Source organism: Brachypodium distachyon, chromosome 1, assembly GCF_000005505.3.
Source record: "Brachypodium distachyon strain Bd21 chromosome 1, Brachypodium_distachyon_v3.0, whole genome shotgun sequence".
Classification (NCBI taxonomy): domain Eukaryota; kingdom Viridiplantae; phylum Streptophyta; class Magnoliopsida; order Poales; family Poaceae; genus Brachypodium; species Brachypodium distachyon.
Window position 1 is genome coordinate 21,716,056 of NC_016131.3, and position 18,556 is coordinate 21,734,611.

Consider the following 18,556-nt stretch of genomic DNA (forward strand, 5'->3'; position numbering starts at 1 on the left):
TGGTCAATGAATTTGACAATGTGCACTTTGGTCACTTATTTAAAAAAATGTTGTAACTGGTCACGAACTTGGCAAGCTGTGAACCAAAGTGCACATTTTCATGCTTGAGAGTGTAAACTTGGCCTTTTTAGTTTGCAAAATGTGCCAATGCTATGAATATGTCTTCTTCTACTTTTGATTTCTTTAAACATTATGGTTCAACCTACATCATCCTAAATGCATTACACTTTTTGTATTGGTTCGCGTCTTGGTCTTCTCGTGAAAAAGCTTTCTCACCTTCTCGTCCTTGACATACCTACACGTCTCATCTCTTCTTTCTCCTCGCCATTTGCACATTCATTCGTTTCTCTTGTTTTGTCACCAGATCAACCGCCCCTCCTCACCATTGGCGGTCGATAGGTCACTCTAAGCTCGGGGACGCGGATCTCGCCGTAGCTTCAGCTCTCCTGTGTTTGATTTTTCTTTTTTCCTTTTTCTAATCTCCTTCCTGCCTGCAGCAGACCCCACATGGCATTCGGCCATCCTCGACTCGCTGAGCTCCCTTTCCCTGGCTCCCCTGTCCCACCTTCCAGCCCTCCCACGAGACCCCACCACCTTGGCCACTCCAACTCGCCCAGGCTCCAGATGAACAAACCAAACACCTGCAACAAATCTCGGGACATGTAAAAATGGGCGACGCCCGAAGCTGCAAGGCGCCGCCGAGGAGAGCGTAGCCGGACACGAACGCGTTCCGAACCCGAACCCTAGTTCCGGAGGAGGAGAAGGAGGACGAATCCTGCGATCCCCTCCCTCCAAAACCCTAGCCCCGGCGGCGGCGAGATCTCAGGTGGCGGGGGACGATGTCGGACTCGGCGTCGATGGCGGCCGCCACAGAGGCGCGCTTCAGCAACCGCGACCTCATCGGCCGCGGCTCCTTCGGCGATGTGTACAGAGGGTTGATTCGCTGATCCCCCCTCCCCCCTCACGAACACATAGTTTATTTAATTTTTATTTTCCTCCCTTTCACGCGCATTTTTAGCTGATGTGCCTAGGCGGCGGCTAGTGGAGCCGTTCGTCTCGCTTTTGATCGAGCGGCATTGAGGATTAGAGTCTCAGGTCTCGAGACATTGCACAGCTCGTGGAGAATTGGGGCGTACAGCTCAAGCAGACAGGATTAAGACAATTAAGTAGCCAATCTAGTGGCACCCGTGACGTTTTTCAATGATTTGTTCCTTTTAGTAAGCTGGCATTGGTAATTTGCCCGGGATCTTCGTGTAAATGATTCAAATAAATGCTGGGTGAGGGATTTAGGGAAATTAGCTGTTCTAATTTGGCCAATTTAGTGCATAACTGAGATAGGCACCCAAATTTGTTAGGATGGCAGGGTAGTATAGTTTGGTTGTCTGACACATTCTCTGGCTTTCAATCTGGTGTCAGAATCTAACTGTATTATGAATTTCACTGAATATTTCCTGCCCAATTGGATGAAGCATGATGTTTTTTATTCAGGGAGAAAACGTCTACTTCTAAATCGGTACTCATGAACTTGTTAATGATGTTTTGGTTGAAGGAACACAGGAACTTATTTAGTTTGATGGTACCATTTGCACTTAGAAAAAGTCACTACTCTGTGATTCGCTACATCATTGATTCACTGAATGCTGAGTTTTCGTGACCATTACTAGCGAAATGATAGATACGATCTCTCTCTCTCTCTCTCTCTCTCTCTGCTATTTTGTCCTGTATTCTATTATTTGAACAGAGTGCTATGCAGTACATACTATGCAGATAGAGACGTCATAACATATGCACTAATTTATGTAAGCTGCTGGATATTTTCTCACATACATTTTCTTCGCTATATGTAGCCATGAGTTGCACTTCTAATGCTTCTGTTCTCCTATTCTTTTGAGATGAATTTTAATGCTTACCTAATACATTCCTGTGCTTGTTCATAGGTTTGACAAGGAATTGAACAAGGAAGTTGCGATAAAAGTTATTGACCTTGAAGAAGCGTAAGTCCCTAGTCTAAATTTCTTCTTCCTGGAGTAATATATTAATTTTTTAGGTCTTACATTATAAATACACATGTTACTAATTCCATTATTTGCTGCTATTGACAACCATGGTATCCATTTACTTTAGAATGTCAAGAAGAGGTAATGTGCCAATACTAATATATTTCTTAACCTGTATTTGACACAATTTGCTTAACTTTAATTGAGAAACATCCTCTTTTGCTGTGAAATGCGTCCTTGATCTGGTGAGTCTAGCCTGATTATTGTATACAATCATACATTACATTTTTCATGTTTAATGTTGTAATTCGAGCGTACAACTATATCATCATTTTCATTTTCTTGTGCTATTGTCATGAAAACGTGTTTGTTTATGTAATGTATGAAAATATAGACTGAAGGGTGATCTAATTTCATATTGGTAACTGAATTCAAGAATTTCGTCCAAGTTTCTAATGTATTTTCAACCTCCTCTATGCAGCGAGGATGATATTGAAGATATCCAAAAGGTTGAACTTCCATCTCATGTGCTAAACTGAATGCTAGATTTTCATGCAATCAACTTATTTGCAGTTAATATATAATCTTAAAAAAGATTGTTTCATGTTGCAGGAAATATCTGTTTTGTCACAATGCCGGTGCCCATATATAACTGACTATTATGGCTCTTACCTTCACCAAACCAAATTGTGGATAGTAATGGAGTACATGGCTGGTGGTTCTGTTGCTGACCTAGTATGTTCTGTATCTTGATTTACTCGAAGCTATACTTATCACCATGTAGATTGTAGATACAAGTGAATTTAACGAACGGATTGTTCTAGTTTCATAATCAGTACAATCTATTTTGTCTCAAATTGTGATGTTGCTCTGACTTCTATTTCCATATTTAGCTCCAAGCTGGCCCTCCTCTGGATGAAGTATCTATTGCGTGCATTCTAAGAGACTTGTTACATGCAATTGAATATCTGCATTCGGAAGGAAAGATTCACCGTGACATTAAAGGTCTTAATTACTTCCCTCCTTTCCTTTTTTTTTCCTTACCAGCATGTTTATCGCAAACTTCAACTACCACTGTGGGAAGAAAAACATTCTTTTTTTTGGCCAGATTAATCCCCTGTTGCTTAGTGTATTAGAGCTTGGTCAAGTCAGTCATCCCTTATTGCAATTTTGCTGCAAAAGTTAAGTTAGATAAGTTCAAGAGATAGAGAGAGGTGATATGGTTCCAGGGAGCATGCGCTGCCAGTATGAACAGTAAATTCGTAAAAAGTATGTTTAAGTGTCAAACAATTCCGGAAATATCTACACATGTATCATGGCTTCTTTTTTTTGACGAAAAAACAGTAGGGAAGGTCCCTACTGTGTCATTTTATAAATATAGGCGAGATATTTACAGTGGAGGATATGTACAGAAAGAAGAAAGAAATTACAAGGTATCTAGCCAAGCTGACATGCCCTCTCTCAAACTAGTCTTTGCCCTGTGTCTAACCGGAGAGAGAAAATCCTTGAAGCTATGAAATGCAACATCAATGCTCTTGTTGGCTGCATCGAAGATGATATGATTTCTATGGTTCCAAATACTCCAGCAGCCAAGGATCAATGCTTCTTTAGGGCATCTATTGAGCTCGATATGTTCATTACCTTCCAGCATATCCAATAAGGGGAGAATCAGTATTCCATTCCAGTTCGAGCATCCACCAGAACTGATGACTAAATTGGCATCCAAAGAAAAGATGTGTAACATCCTCATTGATGGATTCATCACATAGGACACAGTGCATATCTTGGACGAAGAAGTTCTTTCTGGCCATCATGTCTTTGGTGTTAAGCCTGTCTTGTATCAGAAGCCAGAAGAAGAATTTCTGCTTAGATTGGCAACAGGACTTCCAAATCCATTTGAAAGGACAACGGGCTTGCTCAGATTCAGTATATCGAAGATATACATTGCGTGATTGATACCTCTCATTGTTCCAGGGGAATACCCATCTGTCATTTCCATCTGTAGTTCCTGGCTTCTATGTGCTTGTAAAGTTCATAAAAAACAAACATTTTTACGTCATCACTGAAAAAAAAATTGGTGTTATAAAAATCCAAAATTTAAGCAGTGGACTGTTTTTAACACGTTGCAAAAGCAATCTTTATATCATGAAATTTTAAAATCACATAAAAGACTCCAGACATTTATATAGCTTAATTTTTTAATATTTTCATATTTGGGAAATTGTTTTTTTTCACCTAGGAGCACCTTTTAATTACTCGCTGAACAGACTGCTTTGCCAATTATTGAGCAAAACCCGTGTGGAAGTTAAGTTGGCTAGTTGGGAAGTGAATGCTGCTCATGAAATTAACTTACTTCAAAAAAATTCAATCCATAGCTAGTTAGTCACGTGGCTTGATGGATATAAAATCAGGTTTTGGCCAGCTGGTGGATATTGAGGGAGAGTAAAGAGCTCAAAAACTTACCCTCTCCACAAACCGAAGAGGATCACGTTCAGCGCTGGACAGTTTGCAACCCCTGCCATTGGTTCAACGCTGTGCAGAATTATGTTAAATATCTACCTAAAAGTTGTGTGTGTGTAAATGTAAGGGAGATTTTGCAACTTAGCATTGAGTTATATGGGTTGTGAATCTATACCATTCACCGTGCAGTCTTGATGATATGAATACATTTTGTCGTCAGCGCATATATTTTGTATATCGTTGTTTGATACCAAGGATAACACACATTGTAATCGACAACACCATGTGATGTTTTGCAGCGGCAAATATCCTCCTGACTGAAAGTGGAGATGTGAAGGTATCACTTCTGTAGAGCTTGTGGATGATTCCAGGTTTTATTGATAAGATTATTTCTAACATTAATTTGTATCCGCAGGTTGCAGACTTCGGTGTTTCTGCACAACTGACTAAAACAATGTCTAGGAGAAAGGTACCATCGTAACCATGATTCTGCAATGCCAAGTACCTTTCGATTCTTCTCAGCTGCAGCTTTAATTGACTCGGCTGTAGTGGTTATACTCATAAATGAAGATTTGAAATAGAAGTAGGATTAGTGTCATTATTTGGTATTTATCCTAGTTGCAGTCACTTAAATTAAGGACATTAAAACTCAGCTGTATCGAAGCTTCCATGGTGATTATTTTTGTATGCTTAAACTGTCAGTTCCTATTACCAACCAAAACTTGCTGTGTTTCCCATATACACCATATGCTATTAAATGTCCAGAAGCGATCTGTACCAGCTTGAATGGATGTTGCATCCACCGCACATCATTTTTCTGTAAAATCCTGTCTTTTAGTGCAAAATATAGCTTCACCGATCTAGTGTCAGGGTTCCAAAATTGAATAGAAACATGATACCTTTCTGTCTGGCAGTAGTTCCAGCCTTCCAGCTGGTAACAGGTCAAGCAAGGCAAAGTACTGCTTTCTGGAAACTGGTAGCTGACTGTTCATGAGGGACCGACTACTAAATGACTAAATTTCAGTGAAACTTGGTAAAACTAATGAGTTATATACATGCATTTTCCTGTAAAACGATGTTTGAACATTTTACACACACGGCTTGATCGAATCAGGGTTGATATTCATAAACTGGTTTATTATAAGAAAATTGCCCAAATAGATTCAAACAAGCTTGATTGTGATTGCTGCTTAGATTGGCATTTACAACTTCACTGGGGTAACTGGGTGGCCCTGGTATGTTATATTGTATGTTGTGGTGCTCGTCATTTTCCATTTACTATCGTAATTGATAGTTATCTTTTAACTCAAGTGGGAGAATATTATCATATACTCATGGTAACATGTGGTGACCGGTGCGTGACAAAGATAGGGGGGAATCAGCCTTGATTATTCTTGTGCATTTTATTTTTGTTGACATCGCTTTTGCCGGTAAGAGAGGCAGAATGTAGGGAAGGAAGGGGAAGGAGTGGATGGTTCATGGAAAGAACGCTGCTTTATTTTTTATTTGGGCAACCACACATATGTTTGTATGAACTGAACATGCACTAGATGGAAGTCCTCTTATCCGTAATGTTGCTGCGGACCCGTGCTAGTATTCTAGCTTAACAGCGAACTTACTCCCTTTGTTAGGATTCCATATAAGAAATATGTTTTGGTTTTCAAACTGACATACTCCCTCCGTCCAACAAATTGTCTCAAGTTTGTCAAAATTTGGATGTATCACATGACTTAGTGTATAGATGCATTCAAATTTAGTCAAAGTTGAGACATCTTTTATTTGACGGAGGAAGTAGATTAGTTCAGATATACGAACATATATACTCCCTTTGTCACTATATCTGTCCTCAACATCGGGATACTCTTAAAAAATAACTGTCGTTGAGAGGAAATCAAGAGTGTAGTTATTGTGTTGGTTCCACACTTCCAGCTATTCCCCTATCAAAATGCTTTGCAAATAGTTAAACGGTTGTGTTCTGTTATTTAATAGGGGTATACCCCTAAAAAATGGTTAGGGAATAATGAAATGGTCGTATCATGTTATTTAATAGGGGTATGCGTGGTCATTTCATTTACTTTTCATAGACTTGATGCTTCATTGATTTGTGCGCATGGTGTGCTGAGGAAAAATAGAGTGAAACAGAGGTTATTCAGAACATTTGTTTGAACTCCCTTTTCCATAGATGGTACTACTGTTGCTAATACATGATGGTTTTTGTTTGTCCAGACATTTGTCGGAACTCCCTTTTGGATGGCACCTGAGGTTATTCAGAATTCTGATGGGTACAATGAAAAGGTAAGTGTGCATTAGTTAAGATTTGCTTCTTATTGAGCTTTGTTGGATAAACTTGTGTCTCAAATGCAGGCGGATATCTGGTCTTTAGGTATAACTGCTATAGAAATGGCAAAAGGTGAACCCCCTTTGGCAGATATTCATCCCATGAGAGTTCTTTTCATAATACCCCGCGAAAATCCTCCCCAGGTCACTTTAGTATTTTGTAACAGCTATTATCAAGTGCTTCATTGCAATTTATTGAAGCATCTACTATGCACTTTTTTCCAAGAAAATAAATGGTATATATATTAATGTGCAGCTTGATGAGCATTTCTCTAAACTGATGAAAGAGTTTGTGTCACTATGTTTAAGGAAGAATCCATCAGAGGTAAAATTCTTATTATGTGGTCTGCCTTTGCGAGGAAGCACTTGCTCTTCAGTTCAATAGAGAAGTTCTAGATTCACTTGCTTTGTTCTCTTGAACGTATGCAGTGCCACTCTTCTCTTTATAATTTCCTGTTATCCTCTGAGACATTACTAGTTTTGTAGTACTGGTTTGGTTTGGGAATCCCAGCTGTAACTAAGATTTTTATATTTGATGAAGGGCTCCAGTTTAGACAGATATGATCATAATATTAATGTAATTAGAGAAGAGGGAATGAAATATATCTGAGGATATTTTATGAAGTGGGGACCACACAGAGGTTTTGTTGATACATTATTGCTATGCCTTTATCTTTACTCCTATAAGTCAAATATAAATTGGTGGCGGTTGTCTGTCTGTCCACTTCTCCCTTCCTCTTGACATGAGCCGTTAGATCAGTTGTAAACGACCGAGATGGCAGTCATGCTTGCTACCAAAAATGAGGCAAAATTACCCGCAAGTGCCACTAAGCTATTTTTGTCATGGGCTAAAACTACAGCCGAATTGGGATATACTCCCTCCGTTCCATAATTCCTGTCTCAAATTTGCCCAATGTATCTATTCCTAAAAAGTGTCTAGATACATGTAATATTTCGACAAGAATTATGGAACGGAGGAAGTAGTAGCAAACAAATGAGTGTGTTGGATTGCCTAAGCTTGGTAGTACTTGTGACTTTGTTTTATTTGTAGAACCTTCATGAATAGACTAATTTGTTTTATTTGTAGCAATGCATGGGTAGTTAGCTAGTCATAGTAAGTTGGTACACAATTTTACGTAGATTTATTGTCAGTTTAGTTGCTCCGTTGTAAATTCAGGACACCATTTTCCGTGTGCGAGTCCCTGGGTCAATCTTATTTGAGACTAATTAAGGTAATGTCATGTCTAAGCTGTGTCATTTCGCTTAATAATGTTCCTGTATATTGCTTTCTCAGAGGCCTAGTGCTAAGGAACTTCTTAAGCATCGGTTCATAAAAAATGCCAGAAAAACTCCGAAGCTTCTGGAGAGAATAAGGCATGTGATATTTTTTCTCTCTACATTTTGTTTTTGAATAAAGCACATTGTTGTTTGACTGATAATGAAGTGTATCAATATCCATCACATTATCCTTGTGTGCCTCTCTTGCTGATATCGGCAGAGAGCGGCCAAAGTTTACAGTAAAAGGCAGCATCGATGCCACACAAAATGGTCAAGCACATATTGAAGAAGATGATTATGGAGGTACTATGAAGGTTGAGGCGAATACAAAACATGCAGCTTCTCCTTCCAGGTATATTTATTACCATAGTTAATAACCTTTGTTTTGTCTTCATGCACCTGATTATTTTTGTTCTACCATAGTCAAGGAACAGTTAGGAAAGCTGCTGGATGGGATTTTCCTGATAAATCGGAGGTCACAGGAACTGTTCGAGCTGGTTTAAGACCACCGCAAGTAACGTCCACCAAGGATGGTAGATTTGATATGCCTTATAATCCAAATACTCTAAAACGTACAGCTGATCGAGAAAATCAGTGGAGAACATCTGGGACTGGATCTGAAGAACCGCCATCAACAACCATGTCTAAGAAAGAAGCGCAGAATGATTATGGGAGACTAGAAAGTTCTACAGAAGATGTAAGATCTTCATCTGACAAATGCAAAATCTTGGTTTATGGTTAATGCTGTTTCTAACTTTGGTTTCTTGCCAGAATGAGCAGTCTGTAAGTGGGTCTGGCACTGTTGTGTTACGCTCTCCAAGAGCGTCTCAGGTCTACTCAGCAACTCCTAATCACAGTTCCAAGGTACATTTTGTTTTTCGGTTTTTAATATTTATGGTGTTACCTTTCTCTGGAAGCAAGACACTCAAGTAAGCAGTAGCATCTGATTTATCGTTTTCGTTAGCCTCCTAGCAGATTCTCCTCATATGAAGATACATCTTCCAGTGGGACAGTAGTTCGTAATCAAAGTGAAGAACTAGAAACTCCACGATCTTCAAGATCAAGACTGGGGATCCAAGAAAAAACATCAAATGCTTCACTTGAGGATAGTGCTATTAACCTTGCAGAGGTGATGCGCATGAATGTTTTGTTGCCAAATTCTTGCTTGTATGGTCGATGCATAATTATTAATGTACCTGAGCAATACGTGCAGGCAAAGGCTGCTCTACAAGCTGGGTTCAGAAAGGGAAATGCTCGAGAAAGACCAGTTATCAACAAACATGAAAAGGAATCACATGAACCTAGATTTTCTGGGGTAAACAGTCATGAGGGTAGAAGGTATTCCAAGTTTAGTTTAAGCATTTTTTAACTTAGCTTTGTGTTGTTTATACCATTCCTTAACAAAAATATGTTATTGTCCCTAGTGAGAGTGTTGACTCGCAAAAAGGTCGCAAATCACGGCAACCATCTGATGGGCAATCAGCTCCTCGTGCTTCTGGTTCTGCAGCTTCTCCTGCACTCTCATCACTGATAACTCCTTCTCTGAAAGAGGTAAAGAATATTTGGCTTGTCCCTTCTTTCAATGGTAAGCGTCTGTTATCGTTGTACTAATTTTGCATTTGTATCTTAGAAATCTCGTAAAGACCAAAGTGTGTTCAACTAATTCTTGACGGTTTTTGTAAGAACCAATAAGTAGTACTCCAGATAAATAAATCTCAATAGTTTAGCTGTGCCATCACTGCGATATTATGCTGATATCGATCTTTCCAGAAATATCTTACAACTTTGGACTGCTTACTATCCTGTTGCAGGCTACTGGTGACAAGTTTGAAGGTCCTGTTGTTAACACAGTTCTCAATTCTCTGATGGATCTAGAACATGAGATACCTGGATCCTGTGAGGTATTAGTTGGCAGATTGCTTCATCGCCTAGGGAGGTATGGCCTTCACTCTCACTGTGTGCGCTTGCTTGGTTGCTTTTGTACATGTGCTCAGCTTATTGTGGTTCATGATACCTCTCTTTCAGCTCGAAGGATTCCTCTTTGCAAAGTCTTCACGAGACAGCAATCTCGATTTTTGCAAAGAAACCTGAAACTCCCTCTGAACCTGCAAGCAACAAGAAGCTAGTTAGTATTCCACCATTGGCTGCTCCTACCGTAAGCCCTCTGGCGAAGTTTCTTCTTACCAGGTTGGTTTAGGCACACAATGTGTTTTTTTCCACCTTGCTATATACCCAAAACAAGAAAGGAGGTAATAGCTGCTCTCGTTGGTGCAGGTGGCAAAACCAAGTTACCCAAGACCTTAACTCCGATTGATCCAGGCAATCCAAAATTCTTCCATCTTTGATTCAGTGTATAATTAATTTTGAGTGTACATAACTCTTATCTTTAGAACTCTTTTTTCTCTGCTAGATGTTATCAGCGGCTTGTGCTGCCATCTGTTTGTTTCATTTGTTGTGTTCTTAGTGAATAACATATTTCCAACCTTTTCTAATGTAACTGCTACTGCTAGTCTGCTATACATGTACTGCAACATCTGAGGCTGCATCAATAACATATCCAGATCTTGCCGGTAACTAATACTGAATTTTGTGGACTATTTGTCGTGGGATCTGTTTACTCTGGATGCACAATCTTGTTTAAATCTGTTCTTGGAGACAAATGTTAACTGGGAATGTATGAAAGTGAGATCATCGATATGCTGACAAAATCTAGAGTAGTATCTGAACCAGGTGGATTTTACTATGCCGCCTGTTCAGCGATTATTCTCACTGCTTTAGGGAAAACGGATGCCAGTGCGATCTGTGATACGGCAGCTGCCCGTCCTCAAACTCCTTGGCCGATAAAAATGTGTCGGTCCACTGCCCGTCCTCAAACTCCTTGCCGGTAACTAATACTGATGGCAAGTCCTCTCAAAAAGAAAATACTGATGGCAAGTTTTACCTTGGATCATGACTGCAGTGCAGATCGCCTCCTCCACTGGGGTCCCAGTATCCAGGGAGCCGTGTCCGATCTTCTTCGCCTCTGCCGCCTAATTGGTTGAACCAAACCCATTAACCTGGCTAGGCCCACTCGCAGCCGCCCCGCAAAAATAGCCGTTATGCGCACAACACCCGGCTCCGCACGCGCGTCTCCACGCTGTCTCCTCTTAAGACTTGCTCACTTTGGCCACTGGCACAGGGTTCAAAACTCCCGACCGTTGGACTATCTCCTTCCCTTCCCCAACGTTCTTCTCCCCCCTCTCCCATCGTCTCCCCACTCCCAATCATCAAACAAACAATATAGACACCACGACATTCGCGGAGAGAGAGAGAGAGAGAGAAGAGAAACCCTACCTCGTGCGCTCCTAACCCTAGAATCCCGCCCATCCATGGCGACGGAGACGAAACCCTCCTCCGGGACGACGGCCGCGGTGGCGGCGCCGCAGTTCCAGGTTGACGAGGCGTACGAGTACCGCGCACCCAAGTACTTCGACTTCGTCACCGACGAGACGGAGGACGACGTCCGCGCCGCCGAGCGCTGGTTCGAGGCCAGCGCCAGCCACGCGCCCTCACGTACGCCTCCTCCTCCCCCCAAACGCTTTCCCGCGCCGATCAGCGGCTTCTCTCCCGAAAATTTACGCTGACTTCATCTTCCCCCCTTCCTGCGCCGCAGCGTTCGCCCCGAGGATCAAGGAGTCGAGGGCGGAGGTCAAGATCGATGGACTCTGCGACTTCGCGGACGCGGAGGAGCCTGCTCCGGCGACGAAGGTAACAGAATTGCAAGGAGATTGCTCCGATTTTGCCCTAATTTCGGCTGTTTCGTTCCCTGTTCTCATTACCCACCTGTCATTGGATTTGTGGCGGTAGAAGGAAGCGACGGAGGCCGCGGCAGTCAACAACACCAATCCGGCAGGGGATGTTGATGGGTAAGCGTTGGGGGTTCTATTTCTAAAATTTATCTCCGACTCAATTATGATAACAGTTTGATTGTGTTCTGTGGCTAATGAAAGACTGCCTATTCAAGCTCGATTTATTGCTGAATTCTATCTCTTGTTCCGTGTTTGGCTTATGGAATGTATGCCTGCTTTGGTTTGTTTGTCCAGTGTGGCTGCTTGTCCTGATGCCATGTTGGAGTCGCCGCCAACGGTAGAGGAGGAGAAAGCGTCGTCCAAGTCTTTCGAGTTTCCCCTGTCGAAAGACTTGGTTGCCAAATGTGGGTTGTTAACTAGCATTTTTTTTTCTTGGATGAGTGCCGGTTGGGAATTGTTGTTCCTCAGTTCTGATCAATATTGCCGTGGTTTTAGCAGCTGATGGTGGGTCTAGCACACCTAATATTCGGAGGCAGCCTCCACCTGTGGAGATTGTCGTCACTGCTCCGCCTGCCCGTGTCAAGTCAACAGTGAAGACCGAAGCGTGCACTCCAAAGGTTCAGGCTAACGCATCCAAGGGAGGTTTGACAGACTCAAAGATCATGCAAACGTCTGATCTGAAGCAGTCTTCGCTGAGAGTCAAGAAAAGTGTGATCAAGTAAGAAACATATACTGACCCGTAGAAACATATACTTGCACTGTTGTCCAATCTTTGATATGCTTTTATTAATCAAGTTTTGGGTTGTTGGTACTTAGGGGTGCTTGTGATTCGGTGGCCAGAAAGGCATCTACTGCCGCAAATGACATTGCGCAGGAAAATCAGGCTGTGAAGAGGCAAAAATTAGAAGATGGAAGGACTAGAGAGGTACAGTAATCATATTAGCACATAATTTTCATGCTATCGTGAACTTATAAATTGCTTGTATGGCCAGATACTGAACGTCAAGACCCGGTTGCTGCCGCACAAGGGAAGAGGTGGTTTAGCAGGAAGCACCGAGATGACCCTGTCTTCCATGAGGATGAGGAAGCACCATGATGATGCCCACTCGTTGAAGGTGACAAAATCCTCTTCTGTGACTCTTGAAGTAAATTTCATTTTTTATGTTCAAAGGGGTGAGATAAAACTTCCAGTGTAATGTGATTTCTTTTTACCTTGGCACTTACAGTAATTTTGTGCTGTTTTCCAGGAAGTGTCACCATACATTTCTGCAGCTGAGATGGTCAAGAAGTTCGAGTCTGGGACCAGAGGTTCAGGCAACCACCCCAACAGATCAATGTCTCACGTAAGTATTCCTTCCACACATGCTGTGAGTTTATGTTACTTAATTTGCTCATTGGTGCATGATATCTCCACTAGCAGTCAGGAGTCAGGAGTTTGGTAAAATTGCATACACTTATCAATAAGAATAATTGATACAATAATATTGGTAATTAACTATGGCTTTCACATCCATACTGCAGTTTGCGTAGTTTTAAGTTTTAACTTTTTTTCTGTCTTGGTGCCATGATATCTCCAGGGGGGTTTGACAATATGCCAAAGTCTGGCATTTATCAAAATGCAAACAAAAGCGTAGCACATTGTCCAATTTCCTAGCAGTCCAGAGTTTGATGAATTGATTAGGAGTGCAAACAATTTATATTGTAATTTGGGTGCACAACGCAGGAGGATGCAGGAACTGCAGTACAGAGAAAGCCCAAACTTGTGCTTACAAGGCCAAAGGAACCTGAGTTCCAGACTACCCACAGGGTCCGAGCAGTCAGAATGAAGAGCTCTGCAGAGCTAGAGGAGGAGATGCTTGCCAAGATCCCGAAGTTCAGAGCACGGCCATTTAACAGAAAAGTGAGAATTGTCCTGCTTTTGTGTTTGACTTGATTAATTGCATACTCCAGACTTCAGAGCATGAAGCCTAACTTAATTACATGCTTCTGATTTTTTAGATAGCTGAAGCTCCTTCATTCCCTCCTCTTCCAAGGAAAGCTCCACAGTTACCTGAATTCAACGTGCGTAGTACATTATCATAACAAATTCACCGAATGAACATCCTTTTCATCCAATAATTAAGTTGTGTCTTTGCATTGACTACAGGAATTCCACCTTAAAACGATGGAAAGAGCGTCTCGACATGCAGACACATGTTCAGAAACTTCTTCTGTGGGAACTATGCGCGTAAGCATACTACTAACACATGATTGCCACGTTTGGATGTTGACTGAACATTACTGAATTTAAATGCTTTAATCTTGTAGTTTCAGGGTAGTAAGACACTGAAAATGACAGAAGCGAAACCACCACAACTTGAGACAGCACTGCGTGCCAGGCCATCAAGGTATTTGTTGAGAACTGAGAAGCCCTTTTACAATTAATGCTGCTGCTTCTCTTATGTTCGACTCTGACATCATCTTTAACAGGGTGAAAAGTTCTCAGGAATTGGAACTCGAGGAATTGGAGAAGGCCCCCAAGTTCAAGGCCAGGCCACTGAACAAAAAGGTCCTCTTATCACGTGTCATGTATAAACATTAATTACGTTATGCAGCATAGTCTGAACATCCTCCCATGCAGATCCTTGAGAGCAAGGGTGATATTGGTGTTTTTGCCCATCCGAAGCCTCAGGCAACAGAGCCCAAGGAGTTTCATTTTTGTACTGATGATCGCTTGGGTCCTCCTCCTGCAGTTATGGATCTTTTCGATAAGGTGAGCAAATATCATATAAGATATCTCGCCATAGATTTCAAATGAACTCAATGAATTGTGTTGCCAGGAACTTTTCATTCTACCCTTTCTAATTAATTGTCTGTTTTGCAGCTTTCTCTGTACTCTGAATCTACGTCGTATAATGACAAGAAAGATGTGCCGAGAGTGACAATCCCTAACCCATTCAATCTACATACAGATGTATGTAGAATGTGTTTATATTTTACTATATTATCATTGTTCACGATTTTCTGCAAGCAAATAATATTGTAACTGTGTTACAGGAAAGAGGGCATGAAAAGGAGAGGCAACTGGAGGCACAGCTAATGCAGAAGAAGTTAGAGGAAGAGAAGGCCAGGAAATTTAAGGCTAATCCCTACCCCTACACCACAGACTATCCAGTGGTATGTGCAAAGTTATATTTTGGTGAACATCTCTTAGTTGCAGGCCCTCTCTTAAACCCTTCGTACCTAACATTTTCACCTCAGGTACCACCAAAGCCTGACCCAAAGCCATGCACACGCCCCGAAGGTTTTCAGCTGGAGAGCTTGGTGAGGCATGAATTGGAGCAGCAAAGATTCATGGAAGAAAGAGAGAGGATGGAGAGGGAAGAGGCTCAGAGGAGACTTGTCAAGGCACAACCAATACTGAAAGAGTAGGCTCATATACAGTCTTTTGGTGTAGAACTGTTCATTTATCTATGAGGAAGGTTAATAATAGTCGTGAAATTTCGTTGCAGGGATCCTATTCCTCTCCCAGAGAAGGAGCGGAAGCCTCTAACCGAAGTCCAGCAATTTCAACTGCATGTTGATGAAAGAGCTGTACAGAGATCAGAATTCGATACCATGGTCAGTAATTCTGACTGTGCACTTTACTTTTCACCATTCATTCATTCAGCTCACCTGATTGGAGTATGCAAAATTGGTTGATACCTCTGAAAGAGATAGAGATTTATTAGGAAGTTTATGGAGTATTTGGTTATAATGCAGTTGAAAGAGAAGGAAATTACTTACAAGAGGTTGAGAGAGGAGAATGAATTTGCACAGAAGGTACACATATGTCTTTATCTCCTGATCCTCAGATGATTCAGTGGGTGCAACGTTTAACTTCTGTTCTATCGATTATAACCGCTTTATGTAATATGTGTGAAGATCGAGGAAGAGAAGGCGCTGAAGCAGCTAAGGAGGACCTTGGTGCCACAAGCACGGCCTCTACCAAAGTTCGACAGACCCTTCCGTCCACAGAGGTTAGCAGAAAGGGCCGAACTGTGTCATCTCAGTTGCTGCTCAGCTAACTGAAGTTTCTAGTCTCACAAACCTGCAACTGCTGCTTTCTCACAGGTCGATGAAGCAGGTGACGAGGCCCAAGTCACCACAGCTCCAGGTGAATGAAAGAGGCGCGAGAAGACATGCCTTCATTAGATGATCTCATTCTCGACTGCGTCATCTCAGTTGTACCTTTTGTTTTCTTCTCCTTTTTCCTGACGCCAAGATCACCCCTCTCTATCTTGGCACATGGCGAGATTGTTTCTGATTAATATATAGGGCCCAGAGTGATTGTTGTTATCATTGTTTCTAGGCTTCATGTTATAATAGTCAGTCGACACAGCTGACAGTGTGTGTATATTAATTCCAGGTTGTGTTTATTGTGTGTGACCTGTAAGTTCTGCTTAGCTATCCAATTGCTGCGTAACTGTGTTGGGGAACTGGAGTTTTGTTATTGACTTGGTGTCTTGGTCAATAAAACAAACAGACGTTGGTGTAGCGCCGTAGTTTTGATTGCTGTTGTGCTATGCTGTTCAGACGTTGACTACTTGGATTTTTCGCATTTCACAACTTGTCCATTCACCTAGACAGAATGCGTTGAACTACGTTTGTCAGTTTTCACACTCCTGGCCAATGTGTCGAACTGAGTTGAGCCTGAGGACCAAACAAGGTTCACATTCTGAGAGGAAGCCATAGAATTAGGCTGGGATCCACTGGCAACTTCAGAACGTTGCAAAGCTGGCAGCTTCCATACGCCCTCGTCAAGAAATCCTGAAAAGAAAACGATGCATTGTTCAATACTTCGCCGTGGAATGATGGGGTAGCAAGATTAGAAATTCAGCAAGTGGGATCTGGTGGGATATAAACATTGGAGGAGAGACAACTACCTTGAATGGCTACTACTACTTTGAACGGAAGAAAGGATCAACGCTTAATTGAAGCAAATCTAACCTACTCCCTCCGTACTATATCTTCTTGGCGTATTAAATATTCCATCTCAACTAATCCTCACTGCTAGCTCTGCATGTAATTCTAACATTCTAGAAAACATACTTTTTTATTTTTTAAATAAATTGTAACAACCAACTTTCATGGGACATGTGAAAAACTATTTGGAATGCAGGGTCAAAATGAATATCATTAGTTTTCAAATAAATTTACTTCTCTCTAAACATTTGCTGGTGTATTTTTCCTTTATTATTTTCTTTAAATGCACAATATAGTTTGCCAGGGATTTTCATTTCCCCCGAATGAACTGAATTTAAACTATATCGCTTAGATGTTGGTCTGCTAGAGATTGTTTGTTGATTTGATGCTCAAACTAAAGTAATTTGCATGATTGCATTTAAAACATATCTGTTACAGTAACACTGGCCAGGTAGTAGCATCTACCTTTTCCCCTTTACAGCTATTTGTGAATCTTTTTGCCCAACATTCTGTCAGAATGTATTGCTTATGCAATTTCTTCTGCCTTTTCAATTAGTTGTAACTGCATATAAAATTTAAAACGTTCTGATGTGAGAAGTCGCTTACCATCAGAAAGATGTATAGTCGAAACGATCCGGGGCTGCATATGAATGCTCCGTTCGATGATACTATTCAATTTTATAACTTCATGTTATTTGCAGTGGTATTGAGGAATAATTCTTCGAAACACGAAGCACTTTAACATTAAGAAACTAAAAACATTTGATTATGATATTTGGATTTGAGGCATCAGTTTTTATCTTTCCAACTGAAAGTTGACTTGATTGTGTGACTGGGAGCAATAAATTCTTCCATCATGTAAAAACGGATGTAGATGTTACGGACAACAGCTAACCAGACTAATTTTGCTACAAAAACTAAGCCATTTGGATTTTTACCAAATCACCGACAATTAATATGTTGTACTAAATCAGCGACAATTAATATAGACTGAAGGGAGTATATAAAACTGTAGAACTTTTCATAAGAAACTAATACGGTGGCCCTTTCAAATGCGCGGAGGATGGTGGAAGTGTTTCACAAATAATTTATAGTTTTGTAGATATTTTGGTTGAAAATAGTATAATTCTATAAACACCCACATCTTCTGATAGAAGAGAACCTTACCTTGACAGTAAACATTAAAATCATACTTATTGGTAGAATAAATTATTATGCCATTTTGTGAGAACACTGTATCAATGACAATACATGTTGATTGTATGCAATATTGATTCGGTACATAGAATTAAAGCTTACATCTCAAGCCAAGATAGTTGATAGACTCTTATGTGATGTTTGCATACTTTTTCGAAAGAACATTCTTGTGTGCTTATGTTATCTATATGAACCTACAAAAACAGAGGAAGTAGCAAAATCTCAAATTGATTAAGCTAGTGAACCATGCATCCTTCATGCCGGTGGCTAAAAACACGATCAACATACTATTGGATTTTATGTATATCTTTAAATTCATTTTTAATGCAGTTTCTAATTGTGAGTGTAGAGATAATACTTTTTCAGAGAAGATTGTAAAAGGCTACCACTTCTATTCTGAAATGCTAAAAGTTTGTATACTCCCTTTGTTTCATAAAGATGTTTTTGTACATAGACAAAGTCAAACTTTGAAACTTGAACTACTAATATCTTAAAAAAAACACTTAGATTGGTTACTTAAAAACCACATGTGTAAATTTATCTTGATAGGTATTT

At 40.8% G+C, this 18,556-nt stretch overlaps 2 protein-coding genes across 5 annotated transcripts; both read left to right on the top strand.

Moving 5' to 3' along the window:
- The first annotated feature begins 600 nt into the window (after window positions 1–600).
- LOC100831012 (serine/threonine-protein kinase svkA) lies at window positions 601–10,650 on the top strand. Of its 2 annotated transcripts, none has more exons than XM_014897276.2 (20): window positions 601–934; window positions 1,938–1,994; window positions 2,479–2,506; window positions 2,610–2,732; window positions 2,891–3,002; window positions 4,757–4,794; window positions 4,873–4,926; window positions 6,684–6,752; window positions 6,822–6,938; window positions 7,051–7,119; window positions 8,089–8,168; window positions 8,293–8,424; window positions 8,496–8,769; window positions 8,853–8,936; window positions 9,037–9,201; window positions 9,286–9,410; window positions 9,497–9,623; window positions 9,884–10,008; window positions 10,098–10,259; window positions 10,347–10,650. In XM_014897276.2, the coding sequence occupies exons 1-20, from the start codon at window positions 840–842 to the stop codon at window positions 10,384–10,386; spliced, it is 2,076 nt and encodes a 691-aa protein (XP_014752762.1). In that variant the 5' UTR covers window positions 601–839; the 3' UTR covers window positions 10,387–10,650. The 2 variants fall into 2 exon arrangements, with proteins under 2 accessions (XP_014752762.1, XP_003563051.1); XM_003563003.4 differs by having other exon boundaries at window positions 602–934; window positions 8,844–8,936.
- Window positions 10,651–11,238: 588 nt separating this feature from the next.
- On the top strand, window positions 11,239–16,383 carry LOC100842911 (protein TPX2). Of its 3 annotated transcripts, none has more exons than XM_014897273.2 (21): window positions 11,239–11,624; window positions 11,725–11,819; window positions 11,919–11,977; window positions 12,155–12,264; window positions 12,356–12,578; window positions 12,677–12,785; window positions 12,853–12,975; window positions 13,108–13,203; window positions 13,584–13,760; window positions 13,859–13,921; window positions 14,007–14,087; window positions 14,168–14,247; window positions 14,330–14,408; window positions 14,481–14,612; window positions 14,724–14,813; window positions 14,897–15,016; window positions 15,101–15,267; window positions 15,352–15,460; window positions 15,602–15,661; window positions 15,764–15,858; window positions 15,953–16,383. In XM_014897273.2, the coding sequence occupies exons 1-21, from the start codon at window positions 11,441–11,443 to the stop codon at window positions 16,035–16,037; spliced, it is 2,337 nt and encodes a 778-aa protein (XP_014752759.1). In that variant the 5' UTR covers window positions 11,239–11,440; the 3' UTR covers window positions 16,038–16,383. The 3 variants fall into 3 exon arrangements, with proteins under 3 accessions (XP_014752759.1, XP_014752760.1, XP_014752761.1); XM_014897274.2 differs by having other exon boundaries at window positions 12,359–12,578; XM_014897275.2 differs by having other exon boundaries at window positions 11,922–11,977.
- The last annotated feature ends 2,173 nt before the right edge of the window (window positions 16,384–18,556 follow it).

What these genes read in the sequence shown, in the direction of transcription:
- LOC100831012 (XM_003563003.4), top strand. Translation starts at nt 840, where the DNA reads ATGTCGGACTCGGCGTCGATGGCGGCCGCCACAGAGGCGCGCTTCAGC. An exon ending in CATGCAGCTTCTCCTTCCAG is followed by an intron (nt 8,425 to 8,495) that starts GTATATTTATTA and finishes GTTCTACCATAG; the next exon opens with TCAAGGAACAGTTAGGAAAG. An exon ending in TAGAAAGTTCTACAGAAGAT is followed by an intron (nt 8,770 to 8,843) that starts GTAAGATCTTCA and finishes GTTTCTTGCCAG; the next exon opens with AATGAGCAGTCTGTAAGTGG.
- LOC100842911 (XM_014897273.2), top strand. Translation starts at nt 11,441, where the DNA reads ATGGCGACGGAGACGAAACCCTCCTCCGGGACGACGGCCGCGGTGGCG. An exon ending in CCGGCAGGGGATGTTGATGG is followed by an intron (nt 11,978 to 12,154) that starts GTAAGCGTTGGG and finishes TTGTTTGTCCAG; the next exon opens with TGTGGCTGCTTGTCCTGATG. An exon ending in TTATGGATCTTTTCGATAAG is followed by an intron (nt 14,613 to 14,723) that starts GTGAGCAAATAT and finishes TCTGTTTTGCAG; the next exon opens with CTTTCTCTGTACTCTGAATC.